Below are 22,818 nucleotides of genomic sequence, written 5' to 3' on the forward strand. Positions count from 1 at the left end.
AAAGGAGGTCAGTCCCCCTAGCAAGCGTCAGGGCACGGAAGCTGTCACTGGGCACATCGGCAACAGGTGTCGCAGATCACAGACCTCCATTTGAGCGTTGTACAGTACGGGACAGTTGCTGCAAAAACCCCGGATGCGTCCGCTCTTTCCCTTTATCCATAGGTGCAATTCAGCGTATGTAAAAGGTGTGGAGCTCTCGTCGAAAAAAGGGCTCGTTTTTCGTGTATATGCATTAAGCCTGTGGTATAGGGAACGTCAAGTGAGGAAAAAAAGAAAAGCTCGCTGGGTTTTTGTCCCAGAAAGAAGTAATTCATAATGGCAACTGCACTGCATTCCCAACCGCATGAGACCGGCAATTCATCGATCAACCTGGATAACATTTTAGGCGGCCTGCAAGAGAACAGAGATACCTTTTTGTACGCCATACAACGATGAGACTACAGCGTTTTTCCTCGTACAGGGAAAGTACTTGCAGCCATCACACTAAAAGAAAAATAAACAATAAACGCGACATATATATGGAGCAAATCACAGCTGTAACGCAAACTTTTGTTCAGTTCCGTTAGTATGAAAACTGTAATGTACCGAAGAAAGAAAAAGAGCTGCTAATACCAAATTGTGATTCATGCAGTAGCGTCGCGCTTCAAAGCACTCGCTTACAGTGGAGCGGTGACCTCTGATTCTGCTTTCTTCTTTCCCGACAACATTCAAGCTTTCCCTTTCCTCGTCATGGCTCCCATCGCACGGATTTCAGCCAGCGCCGTCTAGCATGCGTTCTAGTACTACCTTTCAGCCCTGCGATGCGCTCACCCAATCTCCTTTCCCTCAACACTATCTTAACACTTCCTTCTCCTCCTGTCTCTTTTACTACCTCGCTCACCCAACCTCCTTTCCCTCAACACTATCGTAACACTTCCTTCTCCTCCTATCACTCTTTCTCTCTTTCGTCTCTCCAACGATATATGCCTCTCCACGCCGCTGAAAGTGACGGGGGCCGCGCCAGACGTGGATACGCTGCCAGCGCGGGAAGGCGGGCGATAGCTGCTCGACTCCGTGACCGTAGAAGAGCCGGTCCTCGCTCGTAGAGAGGGAAAGGGCAGCGCAGGCCATCCAGCCGGCGGCGGCGTCGACTGTATATCGGCCCTTTCTTCCGGGAGGAGCGACCGGTCGGTCTCTCGCGCTGTGAGGGGGGCCAGCGGAGACAAAGCGACGTTGCGAACGGATGCCCACCATGAATGCGAGATTGGTCTACCCGTCTGTGTTGGTCGCGCTGGCTTTGACCTCGTGGCTGGTCGTGCCCTGGCTCTGGACGCTGGCCCAAGTGCTGGGTGCACTGTGGCTGCTCTCCCTGGCTGCCCGGTGGATCACCGAAGAACTGCGCGCCCTCGCAGGAGCCCAGCATGTAGACCCTCGGGGAAAATCTGTGCTCATCACCGGTAAGGAAAGACTTGTTTTTTAATGAGAAGCATTTCCAGGACCGAGCTTTAGGATTTTTTGATGTCCAGTCCGATGTAGCAATAACAGAACTCTATATTAACCCGTTATGGAAGGAGATTCTTTCTTGTGTATTCTATTTTGCCCCGCTTAGCCCGAAGGCGGTACAGCAGGGGGGTTACAATGATGAAAAAAAAACACATCATTCATACAGCACACTTGCTGACCTGAAAGGCGATTCCATTCACTGATAGAACGTAAAAGAAAAATGAATTTGCATGCATATTAGTTTTGGTACGGTATTCCAAAATCTTAAAGCAATGATCAATACGAGAAGAGACATAATGGGGCCTGTGTAAATATTTTCCCTTTTGAAGGCCAGTTTTGATGATAGAGATGGCATAGTGTGTAGGGCTTAACGTCTCATAGGTGCGCATTGGCTTTGAGAGGCGTCGTAGTGAAGGCCTCCGAATTAATTTCGATCAATTAGGTTGAACGTGCGTTGACAATGTGCCGCACATGGGTGTGTTTTGCATTTCGCCTGCATCGAAACGCGTCCGCCGCAGTCGGGATTCGAACCCGTGACCTTGGCCTCTGTAGCCGATCGCCGAAGACTCTGAGCCGCCGCGACGGATAAAGACGAAACTCGTGGGGTCGGTGATGAACAGGAAGACAAATGCAATGCTCCTCGTGTCGGCCTGCAACAGGAAGAAGAATTAGGAGTCGATTAGGAGGACCGCTCAGTGCTTCGCATAGTAATGCTGCGAGAGAGAGGATGACTGCCCGGGCACTGGCGCGGGACTGTCGGGCTAGGCCCGCCGGCCATTAAAATGATGCGATCGTCATTACCCGCACGTCGGGGCACCTAACACAAAAGGCGTTTGCGTGCGCGGTTGTGTACTGAGAACACTATGCCGTCGAGGAAGGTGCCTCTTATGGAAGAAGATGACTCAGCACAAATACGAAGAATGGTTGGGGAGGATCGCTCTCTGCCCGGAGTAATATTACGAGAGAAGAAAAATAAAAAAATTGGTTTGGGGGGATTGAAAGGCGCAGTAAGTTTCCATGTCAAACAACATTCGTGAACGAAAAAAATGAAAATTTGAAAGCTGTGAAATACTGGTATAGAAATAGTGAAGGTAATTTTCCTTTCTTCTGGTATGTAGCAAAATCTTTTGTTTATAGTGTTTCCATCGATCGCACCGAGCAGTTAAGATATATAGATACATATACAGAGAGAGGGGAAAGGCAGGGATGTTAACCAGAAAGAATTCCGTTTGGCTACCCTTGCACCGGGGAAGGGAATGAGGGGATTAAAGAGGGAAGAGAGAAGGAACGGGAATCACAGTCACAATCTGTCAATCAAGGCCGATCAGTTAAGACTGCCATATAGAACCAATGGGGAGCGCTTTCGAGCAGAGCAAAAACTTTATTAGCAAAAAAACGCAAGCCTGCCGACAGGAGATCGGCTGATATATAGATTGTTACATTGGAATCTTACAATGTATATAAAAATGCACTCATAAACTCTTTCCCGTTCAAAAATGATTTGTACAGAACTGTTGGGTATGCTCGCTTCTCGGTGGGCACCTCAACTACGCCGTCGAGATAGGAAGGGAGGAGGAAATGAAGGAAGGAAGAGAGAAAGAGGCGCCCTAGTAGAGGCTTCGACTGGATTCGAACCCGGCCGCGTTTCGAGGAGTCAAAACGCAAAAGACGCCCGTGAGCTTTGCGACGACCGTGTACGTTAAAGATCTCCAGGTGGTCGAAATTGAGCTCTGTACTACGGCACCCTTTTCTCTCCACTTCCCTTACGGCGCGGTTGCGGTGTCCGCCGAGAAGCGAGGCAAAGTTACTGCGCCTTTCATTTCATCAAAACCAATTTTCCGGGTTAATTTTATCACTTCGTGCTTTTTTATGGGCACTAGCTCACAGCACACTGGCACCCTCTGTGTGTTACTTCCATCGAACGAGTGACGACAACGCACGCAGCGCGCCTCAACATACTTTGCACATACACACCATTTGGTTAAGCACAATGAAGCACCATAACACCGCCTTTCATTCCGCGTAATTTCTGTGCTAGATCTCGCTAAAATTCGGGTGCGATTAGTCCCGCACATGCCTGAAAATTTGGGTGCCCACAGTCTTTGCCAGACACCCATGCACGTTATTCACAACAGCGCACGAAACACAGACAAAAGGGGGAGAATCGACAACACAAGCGCTGACTTCAACTGAAATTTATTACGGGAAGGGAAGAGTATATATACATCTTTGAAAAAAGCAAACGAACATAAACGGAACCGTCATACAAGGCGTGAGCCATTAAGCACGTGTTCAACAACAAATACAAAAACACACTCTGGCCAGGGGAAGATAACACTGGACGCGTCCTTAATCGCGCTAACAATCGAGATGGGCACCCTTGAAAAAAAAAAAAAAAGAGTTCATTCTGTGATACCACTGCTGAAGGCCGACTGACACAAGTGTTTCCAGAATTATCCATGTCATAGGCTTCCTTCCTGTAATAATTTTAGTTGAAGTCAGCGCTTGTGTTGTCGACTCTCCCCCTTTTGCCCGTGTTTCGTGGGCTGTTGTGAATAATGAACAAGTGCCAACTAGCCCAACTTTCTTCACTCCCATGCATGCGTTGGCTTAGTGGTTCGACTCCAGGCTCATGGATGGCGCGAGTTGCGACTAGCAGTCGTGGCTTGATCTCACGTAGATTTGAACACACTCAGTCCCGCACTGGCGTGTCAATCTGGGAACCCACAGTCTCTGTCCCAGACACCCCCGCCTCCCCTAGTGTGACAACGACGCAGCAAAAGCCGGGAATAGGACTCAGCAGGCTGCTTATGCTATCGATAATGTTTGCACTTAAGGGTATCGGAGTGGATTTCAAGAGAAGACAAGCGCAGCGGGGGGGGAGGGGGGGGGGGGGGCAGAAAGTTAGGCGGGTGGATGAGATTAAGAACTTTGAGGGGATACGGTGGCCGCAGCTGGCGAAGGACAGGGTTGAATGGAGAGACATGCAAGAGGTCTTTGCCCTGCAGTGGGCGTAGTTAAACTGATGATGATGAAAATTTGCACCCCCAATACGCGGAAAGGAGAGCTCCGGTTGGCGAAGAGTGGAAAAAGGGCTGAAAAAGGTTCTGCGATTACCATGTGGTCACGGAGAAGTAAAACAATTAAAACGAGAGGTTGAGGAATTTTTTTTTTATTGAAAAAGGAATGCAGTGGGTTATGACTGATAAGATACGCCCCAATGGAGCACTCAGGACTAATCTGCACCATGTGCTCTGCGAAGTAAAATCAGCCGGCCTGATTAAAAAAAAAAAGATAAGTTCTCTTTGGCCGAGGGCCTCCAAATTTTTTTGCTCAAAGAGAAGAAAGACATCGGTTAGAGCTCAAATCGACGCGCCAGAAGTGAACGTCCGATCCGAGGCGACATCTCTTAAGAAAGCTCTCCACTTACGACTCCATATTACGCTGTCGTGAAGATTTTCTTTTCTGGGCGCATTAATCATCATCTTAGTTGGGGCAGTTCTTGCGATCTGCACCCATGTTTGCCCTGCCTTTTTCTCTTTTCTTTTTTTTTTCTAATAAACACCAGCGTACGTGGCAACCATAAGTTGCCAGCTGCCCTAAAAGGTTTCTTTTCGTCATGCGCACATTTTATGGGAGTGTTTATCACTTGGAAGTTAGAACCGTTACGGTGCCTAGATGCGCGCTTTCCCTTTACTGTTGCCCATGAACAAAGCCAACTTTTGAACTCCTTGCTCAGTTTCAATAAAACTTCTTAGTTGAAATTACTTCACTTCCGACACACCGTGTGCAAAACATTATACCTTTATGCTAATTCTGTTTGCACCTTCAAAGACGAAAGTGCCTGAGATGACTTTGGAAAACTGGCGCTCTGTAATAACCTGTTGTATTAAACGTCATAGCATGCGGCAGTGCAGTAGCTTTTTCCACGTTTGAATTTTGTTTTAATTTTTGTGAAAAGAGTGTTATACGAATACGGGCGATGCTATTCTTGCTCTCACAGGTCACTAAGTAGTTGAACTTGTCATTTTTTTTAGGCTTGTAATCGCGTTCTGCATAAAATTTCGCACCAGTAGACGTCCACCGAAGGCATATTCGTTGCTTCACAGAAAAATTGGTTCAAAGTCTCTAAAAATCCCAATTTTATGTGTAGTCCGCAACATTTTCAAAGTAGCTACTTGGGTACTTTTTTGGACTTTCGTCATTCATGCGACGCTGTTCAGCCCACGGCGTGATACAGCCCCCAAGATCTTCATAGCGATGAGACCCTTATTCCATCACTAGCAAACTTAAGTCTAAGAGAAGTTAGGTTGACATCTCGGTCGCCAGAAATTTGGAAGGTTCCTTTTTTACGTACAAATTTTAGCCGTCAAATGTTAAAGTATTTCCTTCCATCGTTACTAAACTATCTGCTTAGTCATAATATCAATTTAGAAACTATTAGCGTGTCAATGTTGAAGACCTTTTTTTTTCATGAAAGAGATGGTACCTTCACTAAGAATTATATAAGGATGATGTATCTTTTTTTTTCTATCCTGTATATATGTACAGTGCGCTTATGCAATCTTCTGACATGAAAATGCAATATACTTATTTTATTATGTTAGCTTCAGTTCATAAGGTGGCTTGGCACATCTATTTTCCTGTACAAAGTTTGTCCTGAAAATTAAGCACTATATATATAAATATGTTGTACAACCGTTGTGTGCCTTGTACAGTCACGAGTAAAAAATATTAGCACATATCTCTGGCGATCAGAATAATGATATCTCACCACGCGGCGCTGCGGTTCGCGGACCTGCCTATCGGGCCGTTTCCATGTTGGCAGCATAGGGGGGGACGGCAGGGAAGTAAGCTTTATCAAGCGTGCCCGAGCGTCTAAGTGCCGACCCTATGTGACTGTGCATGCAGCATTCATTTTGGCTTGGTTATCATGAGCAAGGACGGCCTCCTTTCTATTGCTGTTTTTTTTTATGTCCGTGATGGTTTGTCAAAAGGAACTCACGGGAACAATAGGCTGTATTGAAAAAAAGATAGAGGGCAAGACATAAAAATAAACTTTACTGGGCCGTGACAGTCCCCTGAACCCCATTAATACTATAGAATGGGAACTGCCCGGCACTCTCGTTATCAGCCTCTCCGTCACCCGCAGCGCCACGCGGTGTCATTCCGACGCTCCGGTGTTCCGTCAGGTGTGCTAATTTTTTGTACTCGCGACTGTACACAGGGGCTTGAACCTCGTCAAGTGAGCTATTTTTCACTTTTTCACTCGATCCCATATCGCTTTGACGGAAATAATTCAAACTAGAACTGCACCAATTAAGCTGCCGATTCTTTTTGGCGGCTTCTGACGACTATTGCTCTTGGGCTCGGGACAGGCGTGTTTTCTGGGTTTTATTCGTGCTCATGGCTGTATGGAGCCACGAGCAATGCGCAGCTTTCCTGGCGCTTTATGTATGTCATTTGGGCCAAGGTCATGTCCGGAACGGACAGAGCTGCCGCTGTTTCAACTCTTTCCGTACGACCGAGGCCGTAATTTATGCAGGAAAGGTATACACATGGGGCTGGTTTCTCCGAGCGCAAGCGGCTATTTCCATGCTTCCGTGTACAGTCAGGATATGTGTCACCCCGGCCACTTTCGTGCAGACAGAACAAGACCAATAAAAGCTTTTTTTTATGCGATAGTGAGAAGCCTTACCACAGCAAAAAGCCGGTGGTGCCCGTCCAGCGTTGTACAGAAAAAACTCCGATTGGTTGGTGTGCAGTGACGTCATCAGTAACATTACTTTCATTCTGATGACGTCATCAGTAACGTCACCGGAGCGAAGAAATCCAATTGTCTGGAAGGCTGTGACGTCACCAAAGCGGAAGCGACGTCACTAGTCCGGATAAGTTGCGTTTGCTAGAGGGAAGTGGAGTCACCAGACCAAGTTTCTTTTCCGTTATCGCAGTTGTCAGGATGAAAAAAGACAAACATTCGAAGTTGCAAGGATATCTGAATACATATAAAAGGTAAATGACGAACAAGCGAGAGGATGGGAAACAAAATGCTCGTTCGTACACGAGCGGGGTGTTGGCACCAATCCTAGGTGGAGATTCGTTTTTCTAACTAGTGAGGCCTCGCTATTTGTAAGATTTCGGGATTGCCTTCCTCTGTCGCTGCACGTGCGTAGACGCGCTGTTGCGAAAAAGAACATTGGGCAATGGGAAAAAACGCAAAAAAAAAAAGCTTCCAATGAAGGCTAGCTCGGCGCGCAAGCCTATCCGCGTCCCTCGTGCGCGCTTTTAAAACGGTGACATTTTCAAATGTTGAAATCAGGCACAAAACAGAAGCAAATGCAGCGAACTTCACTTGCCAAGGCTATGCACTAAGGTTGGGAGGTAGGCTATACTGTAATGAAAGCGTCTGAGTTATTTCGAAAAGCTTTGGTATTCCAAACAGACTAATACACCTAATGGATGGATAGATCATTCATTCATTCATTCATTCATTCATTCATTCATTCATTCATTCATTCATTCATTCATTCATTCATTCATTCATTCATTCATTCATTCATTCATTCATTCATTCATTTTCAATAAATCAGTGATGGGTTGGTTGATTCATTGACTGACTGATTGATTGATTGACTGATCTTGCACTTCTGATTGATCTACAACGTGCCAAAGCAGCACTCTGGGCCTTCCAGCACTCCTTATGGAGGACTCTGGTTCAATAATTCCGACAATGTGACGTCATCTGACGTACTTCGTAATGTGAGTACATGGGCGTTTCTGCACTTTGCCGTCAGCAAAAAAAACAAAACAAAACAAAACATAACGACCGCAGAGGTGAAGATTTCAACCCTCGACCTTGGTTTCAGCAGTCGGACGTCATGCCCACTGAGCCGCCGCTGAGAATAACGAAGTATTAGTATGCGGACTTCTTCGCACTTCGCTTCTACCCAGCACGGCCACCGCGGCCGGCAATAAAGCCTGAAAACTTGCGCTCGTCAACAAAATGCCGCAGCCTCCGGTAGTCCCCAGGGGCCACGATTGAGATTCGATGCCTGCGAGGTGGATTCTGTGTACAACAGAATCATCATCGGCACATCGCTTCGCGAAGAAGGCTCAGTGAAATAAATTAAAATAACTTAATGAACCCTGAACTGATTAGGCTGGGCCTGCTTATTCTTTTCAGTGTTATTCTTTGGCGATCGGATCTTTTGAGCGGGGATCTTATCGTTCGGTGTTTTTTATTTTCTTGGCAAAATTATCGGCGAACGGCATCGAGGCTATAAGACCTTCCTTCACCTTTTTTTTTCGTTCAGGACATTTCAATGCAGTATAGTTGGTGCGTACATGAACACAAGTTCACGGCCGTTTTGGCCGTGACTGAAATGTGTTCTTTTACAGAAGCACCGCTCACACCAGCTCGCGTTGGAGGTGCCTGGAGTACTTTATTTACTGTTTGCGCTCGCTTGAAATACAAAATACAAAAAGTGTATTTATCTTCGGGCCAGTCGAGAGTATACATTAAGAGTCCAGTTTCGCAGTAATGAATTACTGTTCACAGCGGGGGGAGCTGGATGTAATTTTCGTGGTACACCTGTGGCACAGACGTCAGCCGCTTCGCGAGGGGAATTTCTAATTTCGATGCAGTTTGTAAACAATGAGAGTCAAGCGAGGTGACTACCTGAACGTTGATTAATAACATAGATTAGGATTGCACTCAGCGCAGCGCATTAGATGCCCTACCCAAGCCCATTTCTTGCTCTTGAATTAGACTAGGATGTAAGTAATCCGCGTTTGTTCCCTCACCCACTCCGCCCGCTTCCGGTCTCTTAACGTTACACCTATCTATTTATTTATTTACCCTAAAGACCCAGAAGAGGGCATTACATAGGGGGGAATGATTAAAAGAAAGCACACATAACAAATCAACTCATAACAAATTATGGTAAATATACAGAAGGCAGAGTTTGGGTAACATTTGGTTAAGTGCAGTATAACACATTGAAACCGCAAAATTCAACACGTTCAAACAAGTGAGTAATAATTAGAGCAAAATAAGTAACTAAAAATACAATGGCACACAAAAGAGGCTCCGGAGCTCCGGAGCTGGAAAGATTTTTCTTTCCATAGCTCGCTGCATCTCCGGAGTCGCACGGTGGTGAAGCGCCTCTTGTTTGCTTTCCCGTTTCATCCTCAGGCCCATGTACTGTGCGATGTCAGTGCACGTAAGCGATCCGCGGGCGGTCGAAATTTCCGGAGCCCTTCACTACGTCGTCCCTCATAGCCTGAGTCGCTTCGGGACGTTTAACCCCATAAACCAACCAACCATCCTCAGGCTTTCGCCGAAGCACACAAGTACACTCAAGTGAATTAGCAGAATTGATGAGAGTGAAAAAGTACCTAAGGGCGACATAGAGTCGACGAGGGACGCTGGCCAAGTTTCAGTGGAGGTTTGTGAGGGAAGCCTTTTGGTCAGTTTTAGCGGCCCTGACTTCGCTTGTAACCGCTATGGGGAAAATTAGCAGCATTAAGAGTTCATGCTTCGAGATCAAACTTAATTCCCGGAAGCTTTTTAGGTACGCCCAATGAGCCACTAATCGCGAACGGCTCGTCTATTTTTACCGCGCACAGGACAGATCGGGCTTGTTATGTAGCCTGCGTGTCCACATTATAGCCGACTCGGGCGGCCTTGAACGCGCGGCGGCGCCGGCGGCGGATGAGGAAACGCGTATTCGAATCACGGAGCTGTTCGCGCATTCTCAATGGCCTCCGTGACGAGGAAGTCAGGTGTCCGGAGGAATCATTAGACTTGCCGTCTCTTAAGCGTGTTTGTCGCAGTTGCGCCAGCCTTTTCCCTTGCTCCAGTGAAGCAATGGCGGTTGTTGATTGCCACCTTCCCGCATTTATCGCCAGTGTGAGGACACAGTGAGGAATGGGCAGTGCCGGGGTAAAAGGAATGAGAGGTAAACGTGATAGTTTGTGCGGTTAGTGCCGCCGCGGTGGCTGAGTGGTTATGGTGCTCGGCTGCTGACCCGAAATACGCGGGTTCGATCCCGGCCGCGGCGGTTGAATTTCTTTGGGGGAGAAATTTTAGAGGCCCGTGTACTGTGCGATGTCAGTGCACGTTAAAGAACCCCAGGTGGTCGAAATTTCCGGAGCCCTCCAGTACAGCGTCTCTCATAGCCTTAGTCGCTTTGGGACGTTAAACCCCATAAACCAACCAACCAGTCTGTGCGGTTATTTATAAACGCGTTAGTGTTAAGTGTCTCGTTCTGCGGAGAAACCGAAGTCGTTGTTGGCGTCTCGAGAAATTTGGAGCGGACAGGCTCCTCCTTAACGGTATGAAGCGATAGTGTAATGGGTTAGTTGATCCCCATATACGCGCAATTGGTCAATCCTGACTTTACATTATTAGATCCCTGGGAACAACCATACCAACCCTGGCGTAGTGGTGCAGCGGTTAAGCGATGCGTCACTGCCATGTGGTGTCAGGTGCTGCCACCGGTGAGGCTTGTGCAACCGGGGTTGCTCTTTCCGAGCGACCAATCATTCATTTAACTGAGAGAGAGAGAGAGAGAGAGAAACTCTTTAATGAAATACAGAGAATTTAGCCGGCGTTTAAAAATCTCTGGCATGCTACTCTGCGTAGGGAGCGGAATTTGGGAGATAAAGACAGAAGGAGAGCAGTGTGGAAAAGGTAAAAAAACCGTTTTGGACAAATGAACAGTCCGCATTGTGACAACTGTGCCTCGATAGAAACTGTGTAACATATCCTGCTTGAGTGCTCTGCGTATGCTAACGAGCGTGCATACTATGAACATTGCATGCAGAAGCTCTGCCCAGTGCCCCTAACAATGGACAAAGTTTTAGGTCCCTTAGCCTGCTTCAGGCAACAGGGACTTGCAATGAACTTTCTATTTACTTAAAAGACATTGGACATCTCGATAAAGTTTAAATTCACTTGCACGTTACCTTCATGCATTGTTCATGCAGTGAACTTCGTCAGCCCATTTGTCGGACTATGCACTCCATCATTACATAGGTTACATCAATACTCGCCGTTGCATCTTTAGTACCCATTTCATGGCTGCAAACTGCCAACTGCCACGGTGGGCAGTTTGCTCACAACTACGCCGCAAGACTACATGACCAAGGTTGCCCATCTGCCTCCTATAGGTTGCTTGCTTCTCGGGGATTTTTCGCTCACGGTCAACGAACACGACGACGCCGACAGTTAAGTGGAACCAATGGGTACCACTCACTTTAATGACTTCGTGTTTCATATTAACGCAACATTGAGTAATGCGAGTATTAAAGTTAACGCTGTAAAAACTCAGGAGAGAGCAAGACGTCACGCGACCAGCCTCCGCAAGCCAAGTGCTCATGAAGCCGTTCCCTCCCCGATTTTTGAAGCGTGAGCTACATTGGCCACAGTCTCGCCGTTTCGCGCGCTCTCTTGGTCGAACATACTGCGCATGCGCGAGTGACGTCACTACGCACAGCTGGCGCGCCTCGTCGCGCGCGCTCGCCGCTGCGGGCTATACCCATGGGGAAAAAAAAACTGAGAAGGGAGCGTCCGGCGAGAACCTTGAAACCTAGTCTTAAAAAGTAGATATATAGTAGAAAAAAAAGAAAGTTTGTCCCCCGTGATCACAGAACCTGAGAGCGTGCGGTAAAATGTAGCCCCGCTGAGCGCGCATGCGCGGATTAGCGCGGCAAATTGACTGTAGATCAACCACCTTGCTGTATACGCTCCGCGCCACACGCCGCGCATAAGTGCGCACTAAAACATACCAGAATCAAAACATAAAGGACTGTCTCGGAGAGCGAAAAACTGAGGGAGAAAACGGCTTCGTTAACACTCGGCTTGCGAACGCTGGCCGCGTGACGTCACGCTCCCTCCTTAGTTTCTGTTCCTCCATGGCTATACCAATGCCTCAGGCTGCGTATATCCTGGCATAGCAGAGCTAAGCCACTGCCAATTTTTTCCTTCTCCAAGTCAGTCCCTAATGTTTTGGTGTCAGTACGTTTTAGAGCGCTCGACTGCCCGGCCCGTGGCGCGGGCGTCTACAGCAAGGAGTTTGGTCTACAATTACGGTCTCTACTACAATCAGTTGGTCGCGTTGATCCGCGCATGCGCGCGCGCGCAGCGGGGATAGATATAACCGCACGCTATCGCGTCGTATGGCCATGCGGTGACCGACTGTCTCTTTTTTACTTTTTATGACTAGGCTTCAAAGTTATCGCCGGACGCTCCCTCCTGTGTTTTTTTCCTTCTTGTCTTCTAGCCTAAAAGTTTAGTATTATCGCAGATATTTTCTTTTGCAATTTCCGGCCTTTCTGTGTGTTCCCAGTGCTGATTTCGTTCGTCAGCATCTCTGTTTTTCACAGAGCCCCCTCTCTTTTTTTAACCTTTTTCTTAACAGATATTTCCCGACTCGACCCCCCCCCCCCCCCCCCCCCCCCTCTTCCCCTCCAAACTGCTGTCCAGATATTTGCTTGCCAGCTTTCCAGTTCGCTTTCTCCATATTGTGTAGACGTTCCTCATGTACAAATAAGTGGAAACTTTCCTAGCCCACTGCTTTTCTCCCATTTATCTCAATCTCTCCTCCAATTCTATCTTGCTGCTAGCTTCTCTGCTTTGGAGTGATTCAGGTGATACACCCATGCCGTATCACCTTGTACCCCCTGGTATGGTGTATTGCCATGGGCTCCGAAAGCAAACCTCCCTACGCCGCGTTGTTTGATTTATAACCTTGCTTGAACCTCTGGTCTCATGCACAGGACTGCATTGCCGAAAGGCAGACTAGGAACCATCACTCCTTTCCAGACCCCTGTTACCACTTCGCACCTATTGCAATTCCTCAGTGCCCTATTTTTCATAAAAGCTGCATTACAACTATCTTTAGACATTGTGCGTATTTTTCATGCTCCTTCAAATACTCTGTCCACACTCCAACATACTTGCACTTATCCACTGCCTGTACCGTTATATCCTGTATTCCATACTTGACGCCCTCATCATTAAATGTCAGGACTGCGGATTTTGTCTTGCCAAACTTGAAACCTATCCTATCTCTCTCTGTACTAATCTCTGCAAATCTTCCTTGTTGTCAGCCATGAGCACTATAGTCATGAGCACTGTAGTCCCGTAGCACTGTATAGCCATGAGCACTGTAGTCCCGGTAGTTACTCTTCAATCATGGTGGATGAAGTGCAGCGTCGCCACGTTTCCCTTTATGTAATATTAAGAAACTCTATACCTTCAATAGTGTGTAAGCTAGTGCGTATAAGCACTGACAGGTGGCGCGGAAAAGCACTATGGGGAAAGCAAGTGACTCTACTAAAGGTGTGCCTAAAGAAAGCTCGCTCCTCTTGCTAGGCTGTTTGTTACAATGATGCAATCGACGGGGAAAAGTTCATTGCAAGTTGCTTACAGGCAAGATTAATGACAATGCAGCCAGTTATAGATAGGAAAATGACAGCGGAAGCACTAACAGGGAAGGATGTCTCTAAGCGTAGACAGCTAGGCTGGTTGGTGGTTCAAACACTGTGATTCATGTCCTGAGAGCAAAAAACAAACAAACAAACAAACAAACAAACAATAGCAAACAGGCATGGACATAAGGAGATTAGAAATCTTAGCATAGGGGTGCGCAAACTATATTACCGAAGGGACGACACAAGGACTACAAGGAGATTAGACTCAGGAGATCAGACACTATCGACGCCGGACTTCAAGTTGAAGTATGGCGTCCGTGGTTTCATATATTCTCCCTCTGTCTATGTGTTTTTTTTTTTGCGCTGGAAACGTGGACCACAGTGTCAACAGTGAAGGATCAGCTTATATCAGAGAACAAGCTAGATTTACTGATAGCCTATCCCTGAAATGAAGAGAACGAAATAGATCTGGCGAGGTCATGCAATGCGGAGAACAGATAACGAATGCTGCGTCAGGGTTATAAACTCGATTTAAAGAGTAAGTGAAGCGTAGCCAGGGCGGCAGAATGTGAGCTAGGGAAATATGCTGGCTGGGGTCAGGCTTTTTCATATCAGTTAGAGAGGCCTTTGCATTGCAATGAACTTAATCGCGCTGATGATTGGGACAGTTGTGTTGATTAGGTTAGATTTTGGCCTCCCTGTTCTTATGTGGCGCGCAGTGACACAAGTGCGATGTGCCGTCTTATAATTTAGTGGGCGCAGTGGCGTGCTTTCGCTGCCGTCTTACACACTTGAAAAAAGTTAGTAAAAAGGTAGTAAGTGCAGCCGTTACTAACTCTCTGACTTCGTTTTACTACTTTTTATCAGCTATTTCTTTCTTTCTTTCTTTCTTTCTTTCTTTCTTTCTTTCTTTCTTTCTTTCTTTCTTTCTTTCTTTCTTTCTTTCTTTCTTTCTTTCTTTCTTTCTTTCTTTCTTTCTTTCTTTCTTTCTTTCTTTCTTTCTTTCTTTCTTTCTTTCCTTCTTTCTTTCTTTCTCTCTCTCTCTCTTTCTTTCTTTCTTTCTTTCTTTCTTTCTTTCCTTCTTTCTTTCTTCCTTTCTTTCTTTCTTTCTTTCTTTCTTTCTTTTATGGGCGTTTGACGTCCCAAAGCGACTAAGGCTATGAGAGACGCCGTAGTGGAGGGCTCCGGAAATTTCGACCACCTGGGGTTCTTTAACGTGCACTGACATCGCACAATACACGGGCCTCTAGAATTTCTCCTCCAAAGAAATTCTAGCCGCCGCGGCCGGGATCGAACCCGCGTCTTTCGGGACAGCAGCTATTTACTACCCTCTTCAAGATATAGTTAGTGAATGTAGCCCTTGCTACCTTTTTACTAACTATGGTCGCTAGTTACTACCTAGTTAGTAACCGCTCCTTTAACCCTAAAATAAAGTCGAATAATATAACTAACACAGTCTGTCCTGTCAATAAATTAGTTTTGTAATCAAACATTTCTGCAGAGGCATATGGTTAGGTAGACTAGGCAGTTTCTACAATCTCAACTTCATAATTAACTCTGGTATCTTAGCTCAACCAGTAAGAATCACTAGCCCGTAAATGAGAGTCTGATTTACGGAGTATATCATACTGAGAAAGATTTGCCTGTCTACGCGCAGTGCGCGAGTGGGACTCTTTCTGGCTTTTCCTGCATTCTGAGCCTTTGTGTGTGCATAATTTGTACAAGCAATGCGCGATAAGCTTAAACCTAAGTGTGTGATTTATGGCCAGCACGCTGCGATAGCTCTGTCTGGATTCGGGAATTAGTAAAATTGACTACCAACATTTTTTTATTTTTTAAGTACGCATAAATTTGACAAGCCCCGAATATATTGCTTAATTCATCGTACTGTGTGCTTGCGTAATAATAAAAATTATTATTTATTATTACGCAAGCACACCGTATGATGAATATAGCAATATATGCGAGTTTCTGTTCATACGCAAGTAGCAGCCGTTACTAACTGCAGTTACTAACAAGGTGGTAGCATATGTGACAACGAGTCACTACCCTCAAAGTTAATAAGTACTACTACTTTTTTTCTAAGAGTGTAGTTCCTAAGACGCCTAGAACCATTTCACGAAACGACGATTCATAACGTGGTGATAGAGATTACAGGAGGGAGGTTGTCCGCTCTGGAGGAGAGTCTTCTGACGTCAGTGAGCCGCAGTGGTCGTGACGCTCAAGGTGGAAAACAGAAACAGAAGAAAAAAAGCAGAGGGGGGGGGGGGGGGGGTGCTCAGGAGCGGAGCACAATGCACGGCCGAAGGATGCTTGCGTTCAAGGACAGTCTTGCTTCAGTGCCTGCGGTCCGGTTTCGAATACAGATCAGACGTCGTGGGAATCTTCCCTTTCGGTGCTTTGTTTCTCAGCTTGGAGCTCACGGACTCCTTCACCCTGTTTGTCTGCGAGTCGGCCGATCGGAGACGGCATTAATGCGGTAAACAGCACTAGGTAGGCGGCCTTATTCCCTCTCGCTCTCTTTCTTTCTTTCCCCCTATTTACTCGACGATCGTATATCTTGCCCAGCTACTGCCGTCAACTGATGTTTGTTGTCCGCGGATTAATGCTGCCGATATCGGCCTTCAGTGTTGTAATGCCTAGGCAGGGAAAAAGTGAGTGAAAGTGCAGCACTTGAAGCATATCTTTGTCACTTACGTCTTCCTTGCTGAGGCGTAAAAACAATTTAGTGGAAGACATAATGGGTTAAGTAACATTACCCGCTAACTGAGATGAGAAAGCTTCATTTCTCGTCGTTGAAAAGCGATAGAGTTCATCAGAAATGCCGCAGCACACACAGTATATCAGTAAGAAAGTTTAAAATATTTTCGTAACCTTGAAGAGTAGCTAATCAGCTGAAGTTTTTACATTTTTCGGCGGGATACTTTAACTACAATAAATTTGCTTTCAGAAGTATCGTACTTGAGGATTTCGCGTAATACTATTGTTATTAGGTACTTTTTTGTAGTAAAAACGAAAACTGTTGACACTTTCAAACCTTTCATTAAAGTACGTGCTACGCAGTGCATCGGCACGTTACTCATCGGGAAGAGTGCGATGACTGGCTGAGAGCAAAAAAGAAACTATGTAACGGGTCACGCGTAGAGGGCTGAATAACACCTTAAACCTCTTTCTCAGCTATCCCCCCCCCCGGCCAAGCACACTTTGTTTTTAGTCCTCCGCCAGTCCCGTTATTTCAGGCGTGACAGCCTTGCTCCACCCACGCACGAGCAGAAATGCGCGTGGTGTATACGTACGCAAACGCTGAACAAACACTCCGCGCAGCGGGCATCGTCAACCTAAAGCCGTAATGGCGCCTGGAAAAAACAAAACAAAAAAACGGACAGATGATTACTTTGTTTTTCCTGCTTCGGCAGCGTCTATCTAGCACACGAGAAGAATGCCCGCTTCGGCAGCGTCTAGCACACGAGAAGAATGCTCCCTGGTCGTCGGCTGTGCCAGCCGTCTCGAAAGCCATACGGAGCGTTTTCTTCGTACATTCGCCTTGGACTCCTTCTGCGATACATTAGGACGGGGCAGAGGGTGATTAGTGTCATCCGCCTGCTGTCGTCCCTTTCGTGCTGTTAAGTGTAGTCGCTGCAACCCACTGTCACCGTGGTTTAGTGCGAAAGTACTCATACGCTCACCAACACCGACCAAAAATGGCAATAGCGCTGCAATAAGACATAGCGCTGCAATGTCCTGTGTCAGTCTTTCTTGTGTACGTCTTATTGCAGCGCTATTGCCATTTCTGTCTTTTTTGTTTCTGGCGTTTTTTTTTTGTGTGATGTAAACTCTGTTTGTGCATATTTGCTTGTCTTTTAAGTTCTTAGACTTGTGCTTTATGCCGTTCTAAGAAGCATGTTAAAGAAGTTTTCCTTTTTTTTTTTCAGAATGCCTTTTCAAATGTATAATGTGCTCTTTAAATAAGATGTTATAGTTCTCTTTGAAGCTTTCTCTGTGTGCTGTGCCGGTGCTCGTACTGCATTGTCTGAACAAGTGTCAACTTCTGGGAGGGGGGGGGGGGGGATGGCGCTTTGTCAGGCATCTCACTGCCTTTTCGCCATTCTCCCAGACACTTGTACCTGTCTGAATAAACTTCTTATCTATCTGTCTTATCTAAATAATGCACCATCTAGCCCAAATTGACGTTCTTCTAAACACCGACCAAGAATCAGGATCTTGTCATTTTTGGATCTTGTGCCGTTGCCTAGCAACAGCGACGCCACGTTAGGGTTAGAAAGAAATCCCCGACTGGGAGTCGAACGGTTCAGCATCGCAGGCCGCTGCGCGAGAGCAGTAGCCTATCGTCGCAGCAGAATACGCCTCGCGATACACTGCTACACACTGACACGCTGTGCATTGCGCACTGTCTTTTTCGGCCACTAGTTGTGCCCCTGTTTTGGCACTATAATCGGCTTAACCAAGTTATAACCCTGATACTTCTGTATTTGTTAATTTCTTTTTTTTTCATCATTGCGTCTATGTTCACAAAACGAATACGTCGCTTAAAGGTGCACTAAAAGTTAACCTGAGCTCGGCGTTTTACCGCGGGAACCAGATCTACACGCTCCAAGCATTTTTAGAAACTTCGAATTATTGTCCCTTGTAGCCGATTTACCTACTAAATGGAATTAAACGTCCCCGGCTCCCGCCATTTTTTTTTGTTAACTCACCTCCGAGAGTAGGAGGAGTCAACCAACGAGTGGAGTGCCTCTCAGCCAGTCGCGTGGCGGCTTGCCGCGCTGCCATCGGCGAAAGGATATGTAAAGCAGTGTCCGCGCCTATATCTATTTCCGTTTGTCGTTCAGTTTAATTACCATTGTTGCTAGGTTGTCTGCGACTGCATCTATTTATTCGTGGAAACCTAAAAAAAAACAAAATAAACGCAAAAGCGAACTCTTCACGCTACTGGCTGAAAAGCACTCCACGCGTTGGTTGACTCCTCCTACCAACAGCGGTGAGTTCAAAAAAAGGCGGAAGCCGGGACATTTAATCCGACTTAATAAGGAAATCGGCCGCACGGGTCAATAATCCGAGGTCTCTAAGAATCTCTGGAGCGTGTAGATCGAGTTTCCGTTGTAAAAACACGAGCTTATAATCCTCTTTAGTGCACCTTTAAGGTTACTCACAAAAGTGGGGAAGTCCCGCCGCGGTGGATCAGTGGTTACGACGCTCGGCTGCTGACCCGAAAGACGCGGGTTCGATCCCGGCCGCGGCAGTCGAATTTCGATGAAGGCGAAATTCTAGAGGCTCGTGTGCTGTGCGATGTCAGTGCGCATTAAAGAAGAACCCCAGGTGGTCGAAATTTCCGGAGCCCTTCACTACGGCGTCCCTCATAGCCTCAGTTGCTTTGGGACGTTAAACCCCCATAAACGAAACCAACGAACGCGGGGAAACCTCGAGGACAGCGCTTTCCCGCTTTGTGATCGTGCTGGCATTCCTTGGCTTTCGCGTTGCTTCGCGACCAAGAGGACGTGCTAGCTCGCTCAGATTTCCAAAGTATCCTGAAGTACCACACTTTCCTCATGCAAATTCAGCTCTTGAGAAAAGTTTGAAGGTTTCTGTTTTGCTTCTTTTGCTTTGAGCGCGTTCGTGACGATTTGGTCTGCATGCGCCGAGGCTGTTGGCAGTATGACAAGAACGAACGGCAAGAGGAACAAAGTGCATGCGTGACGGGGAGCACGTGGTGCTCGATCTTATTATCAGTAGGCACGAACATGCTGCTGCAGCTTTATGAACGGAGCGCGGCGCGCATTTCCTTGCCAGACCGGTGCTTTAGAGTTGGCGTGTTTTTTAGTTTATGTTGCCAACAGACATGTACGCCGTAATTTGGATAGAGTGCTTGGTGCCGGGATTGGAGGAAACGGGTCCCGTAGAGGGCAAGTAGACAGCTTTCCTCGTAGTTGCACGCGGCGAAGACCGTCAGTGCTGGCAGTCAATGGGGAAGGGGGGCTTGGGAGAAATCGAGCCCTCCTCTCTCCGTAATCAGGAAATACGTGTTGTGACAGTTGGACAGCGTTTTGTTTCAGCGTTTTTTGACGGTTGCGGCAGGATATACATGGTGTTTCGGCTATGCGTAGCAGTACCAAACTTAAAAAAGGAATAAAGTTTCGTTCTGCGAAATTTCAAGTAATGCACCACGATGAGCAGTCATGACCAGGTCAGAAAAAATTTAAATGGTCTAATTTGGTATTTAACGTACGTATTTAACTAACTCTGCAACTTCTATATCAACAATTTCGCGCTTCCCTGCTGAAAAAGTTGCACGATGCAACAGCCTCACTCAGGCTTCGTCGTACAAATGTCATAAAGTTTGTATCATAATATATGACGTCTTTATGAGAAATGTATGAGTTTGAAAAATGAATAACATCTCTATTACAATTTTATGGCATTTGCATGAAAAACTCTATATAGCATAATAAGGCTTCTTTCAGTAAGGTGAAATTAGCGATGAAGGAATTAGCTCATTTACATTTATCGATTACCAAATTACGCCCAATCATATATATTTAACCTGTTCAACACAACTGCCTGAAACCGTGCTCTTGCCGGATGCTCGTAGAGCATGATGTCTTTTCTTTTTTTGTTTTTGTCCTTAGCATGATACACCCTGTATATCAAGCTAGGTTGGGGGGGGGGGGTGATTAATTTCATTGCGCACGCGACTGTATTGAACGCGAGTCCGTACGTCGCGCTACGCCGACGCAGCTGTCACCGACGCACATCCGTTAAAAAAAAAAAAAAAGATGCCCAGGCTTAGCTTGGTTAAGCCAAGAATGCGTTGCATATTGCGCGGTCTTTTTGCGCGAGGTATTGCTTGGCGGCACTCGATTTTCTCAGCAGCTTTTCCTCCGTGACGTATGGATGGATGGATGGACGGATAGGAGCTCCCCCTTTCAAACGGGGCGGTGGCAACCGCCACCATGCTCAGCCGTCTTTTTTTTTTTAATTTTTTTTTCTTTTTTTTCCCACGTGGTTTGGTGGCTGCCCGGCCGCGCCCAAGGGCTGAACTGAGTGATTGCAATATGCTACGCATAAAAAAAAAACACGATTATATCTCGAGGCATCAATGTATCACTCAGGAACTAGCGGGGAAAAGTCAATGGAGCGCGATAAGATCCTATGGCTGCAGTGCATACAGCGACGCCTAACGACAGGCTCTATCGTGACGTGGCAGTAGCGGATGGCCTTGGCCTTCGAATTAAGTGACGTAACAGTGGCAACAGGCCTGCTTTTGCTTGAGCCAGCGCAGATTGTTACGTCACACCGCAGAGTTGACGGCTGTTCGGACGTTAACCCTTGTGCACGCACCTTAAAAAATGACCTTCGTTCTCTCCACTGACGAGCGCCTCTTAATTGATCGCCTTTCGTGCTGTTTTTCCTCGAAGCAGCGAGAGACTGATGGAGCTTTCCTTTGCTACAGGGTCGTTTTCTGTGCGAACTCGTCTATTTGAGTTGCGGTGCAGGCACGTTCAAACCACGTGAGAGTGCTTTCAGATAACATTGACAGAATGAAGAAAGAGTGAAGAAGTCAGTGCACGTTAAAGATCCCCAGGTGGTCGAAATTATTCCGGAGACCTCCACTACGACACCTCTTTCTCTCTTTCTTCTTTCACTCCCATCTTCCTCCCTTCCCTTCAGGTGTCCGCCGAGATATGTGAGACATATACGGCGCCATTTCCTTTCCTCAAAAACCAGTTTAACAATTTATAGAGAAGGGAGGGAGAATACAGAGATGAACAAGGGACACGAAGGAAGAATCAAAATAACAAGCAGATAAGGGGTGTAAATTACTGATTCAGTGCACAAATTCAAAGAAAAAGTAAAGGAACTAAGAAAATAAATATAAATACTTAAGTGAAGGAACGGATTTCAAGAAAAATACCTTAACGGAACAAGGAAGAAAGCTAGAGAAGGAAAAAAAAACTTTTGGCGATGGTCGATGGATTGTTTAAACACGTTAGCCGCCAAAAGTTCATTATATACGAGGCTAGCATAATAAATTTCGTTATATCCAAGGTTAGCGCACTAAGTTCGTTATATCCGAGGTTAAAACACTAAAGTGCGTTATACCTGAGGTGGCTTACTAAAGTTCGTTATATCCGAAGTAGTATACTAAGTTCGTAGCCCTGAAAGCAAGTTTCCACCTTCCCACCATGGCAGGTAGGCTACCTGCAACTGCCTATTGGAAAACAGCGCTCGCCATTTCCGATTGCACACTGCTTTCTATTGCTGACGCTTTAATAAATGAAGAAGGAAATAAAGAATAAAAAGTAAGCAAACAAGCACTGCAAATGCGCCAGTTTTCGAGCGTTCTCTTGGTAATTTTCAAAGCAGCTACAGTTCTTCACCGCCAGTAGTTCTTCAATCTTCAATACGTCCAGCAGTAGCAATGTCATCACCATCATCATCCTGACTACGCCCACTGCAGGGCAGAGGCCTCTCCCATGCCTCTCCAATTAACCCTGTCCTTTGCCAGTTACGGCCACTGTATCCCCGCAAACTTCTTAATCTCATCCGCCCACCTTACTTTCTGGCGAAGGCAAGATAACCGTAGTGTCATAACTATGGGTGCAAACATTTTCACAGCCTAAAGGGCGTAAATGAGATTGTCGCATGCCGAGAACTTGAGGGTGCACTGAGCAGCACCCTTCCGGGTATGTTCTGGTCCAAAAACCCCTCTGAAACGCTTCATATGGCAGGCAACTAATAGCTGTCGCGGTATATAGCCGCACTGATAGTTGGTTCGGTCTTGAGGCAGACGAAGAGAGTTTGTTGCCTCCCATTTTTAAGGCGATACTTGTACAAAAAACTGGGTGAACACCTTCTCCGTCAGCGTGCTATGCCATAACC

At 46.5% G+C, this 22,818-nt stretch overlaps 1 protein-coding gene across 1 annotated transcript in view; it reads left to right on the forward strand.

Moving 5' to 3' along the window:
- The first annotated feature begins 978 nt into the window (after positions 1–978).
- Positions 979–22,818, forward strand: part of LOC149347406 (17-beta-hydroxysteroid dehydrogenase type 6-like) — a 42,327-nt gene continuing 20,487 nt past the window's right edge. Inside the window, exon 1 of the mRNA XM_089587056.1 lies at positions 979–1,436. Within this exon, the coding sequence (XP_089443182.1) occupies positions 1,223–1,436 (214 nt within the window). The 5' untranslated portion in view covers positions 979–1,222. The remainder of the gene's footprint in view (positions 1,437–22,818) is intronic.

The sequence above is a fragment of the Amblyomma mixtum genome, chromosome 4, assembly GCF_055824585.1.
Source record: "Amblyomma mixtum isolate Tamu chromosome 4, ASM5582458v1, whole genome shotgun sequence".
Taxonomy (NCBI): Eukaryota; Metazoa; Arthropoda; class Arachnida; order Ixodida; family Ixodidae; genus Amblyomma; species Amblyomma mixtum.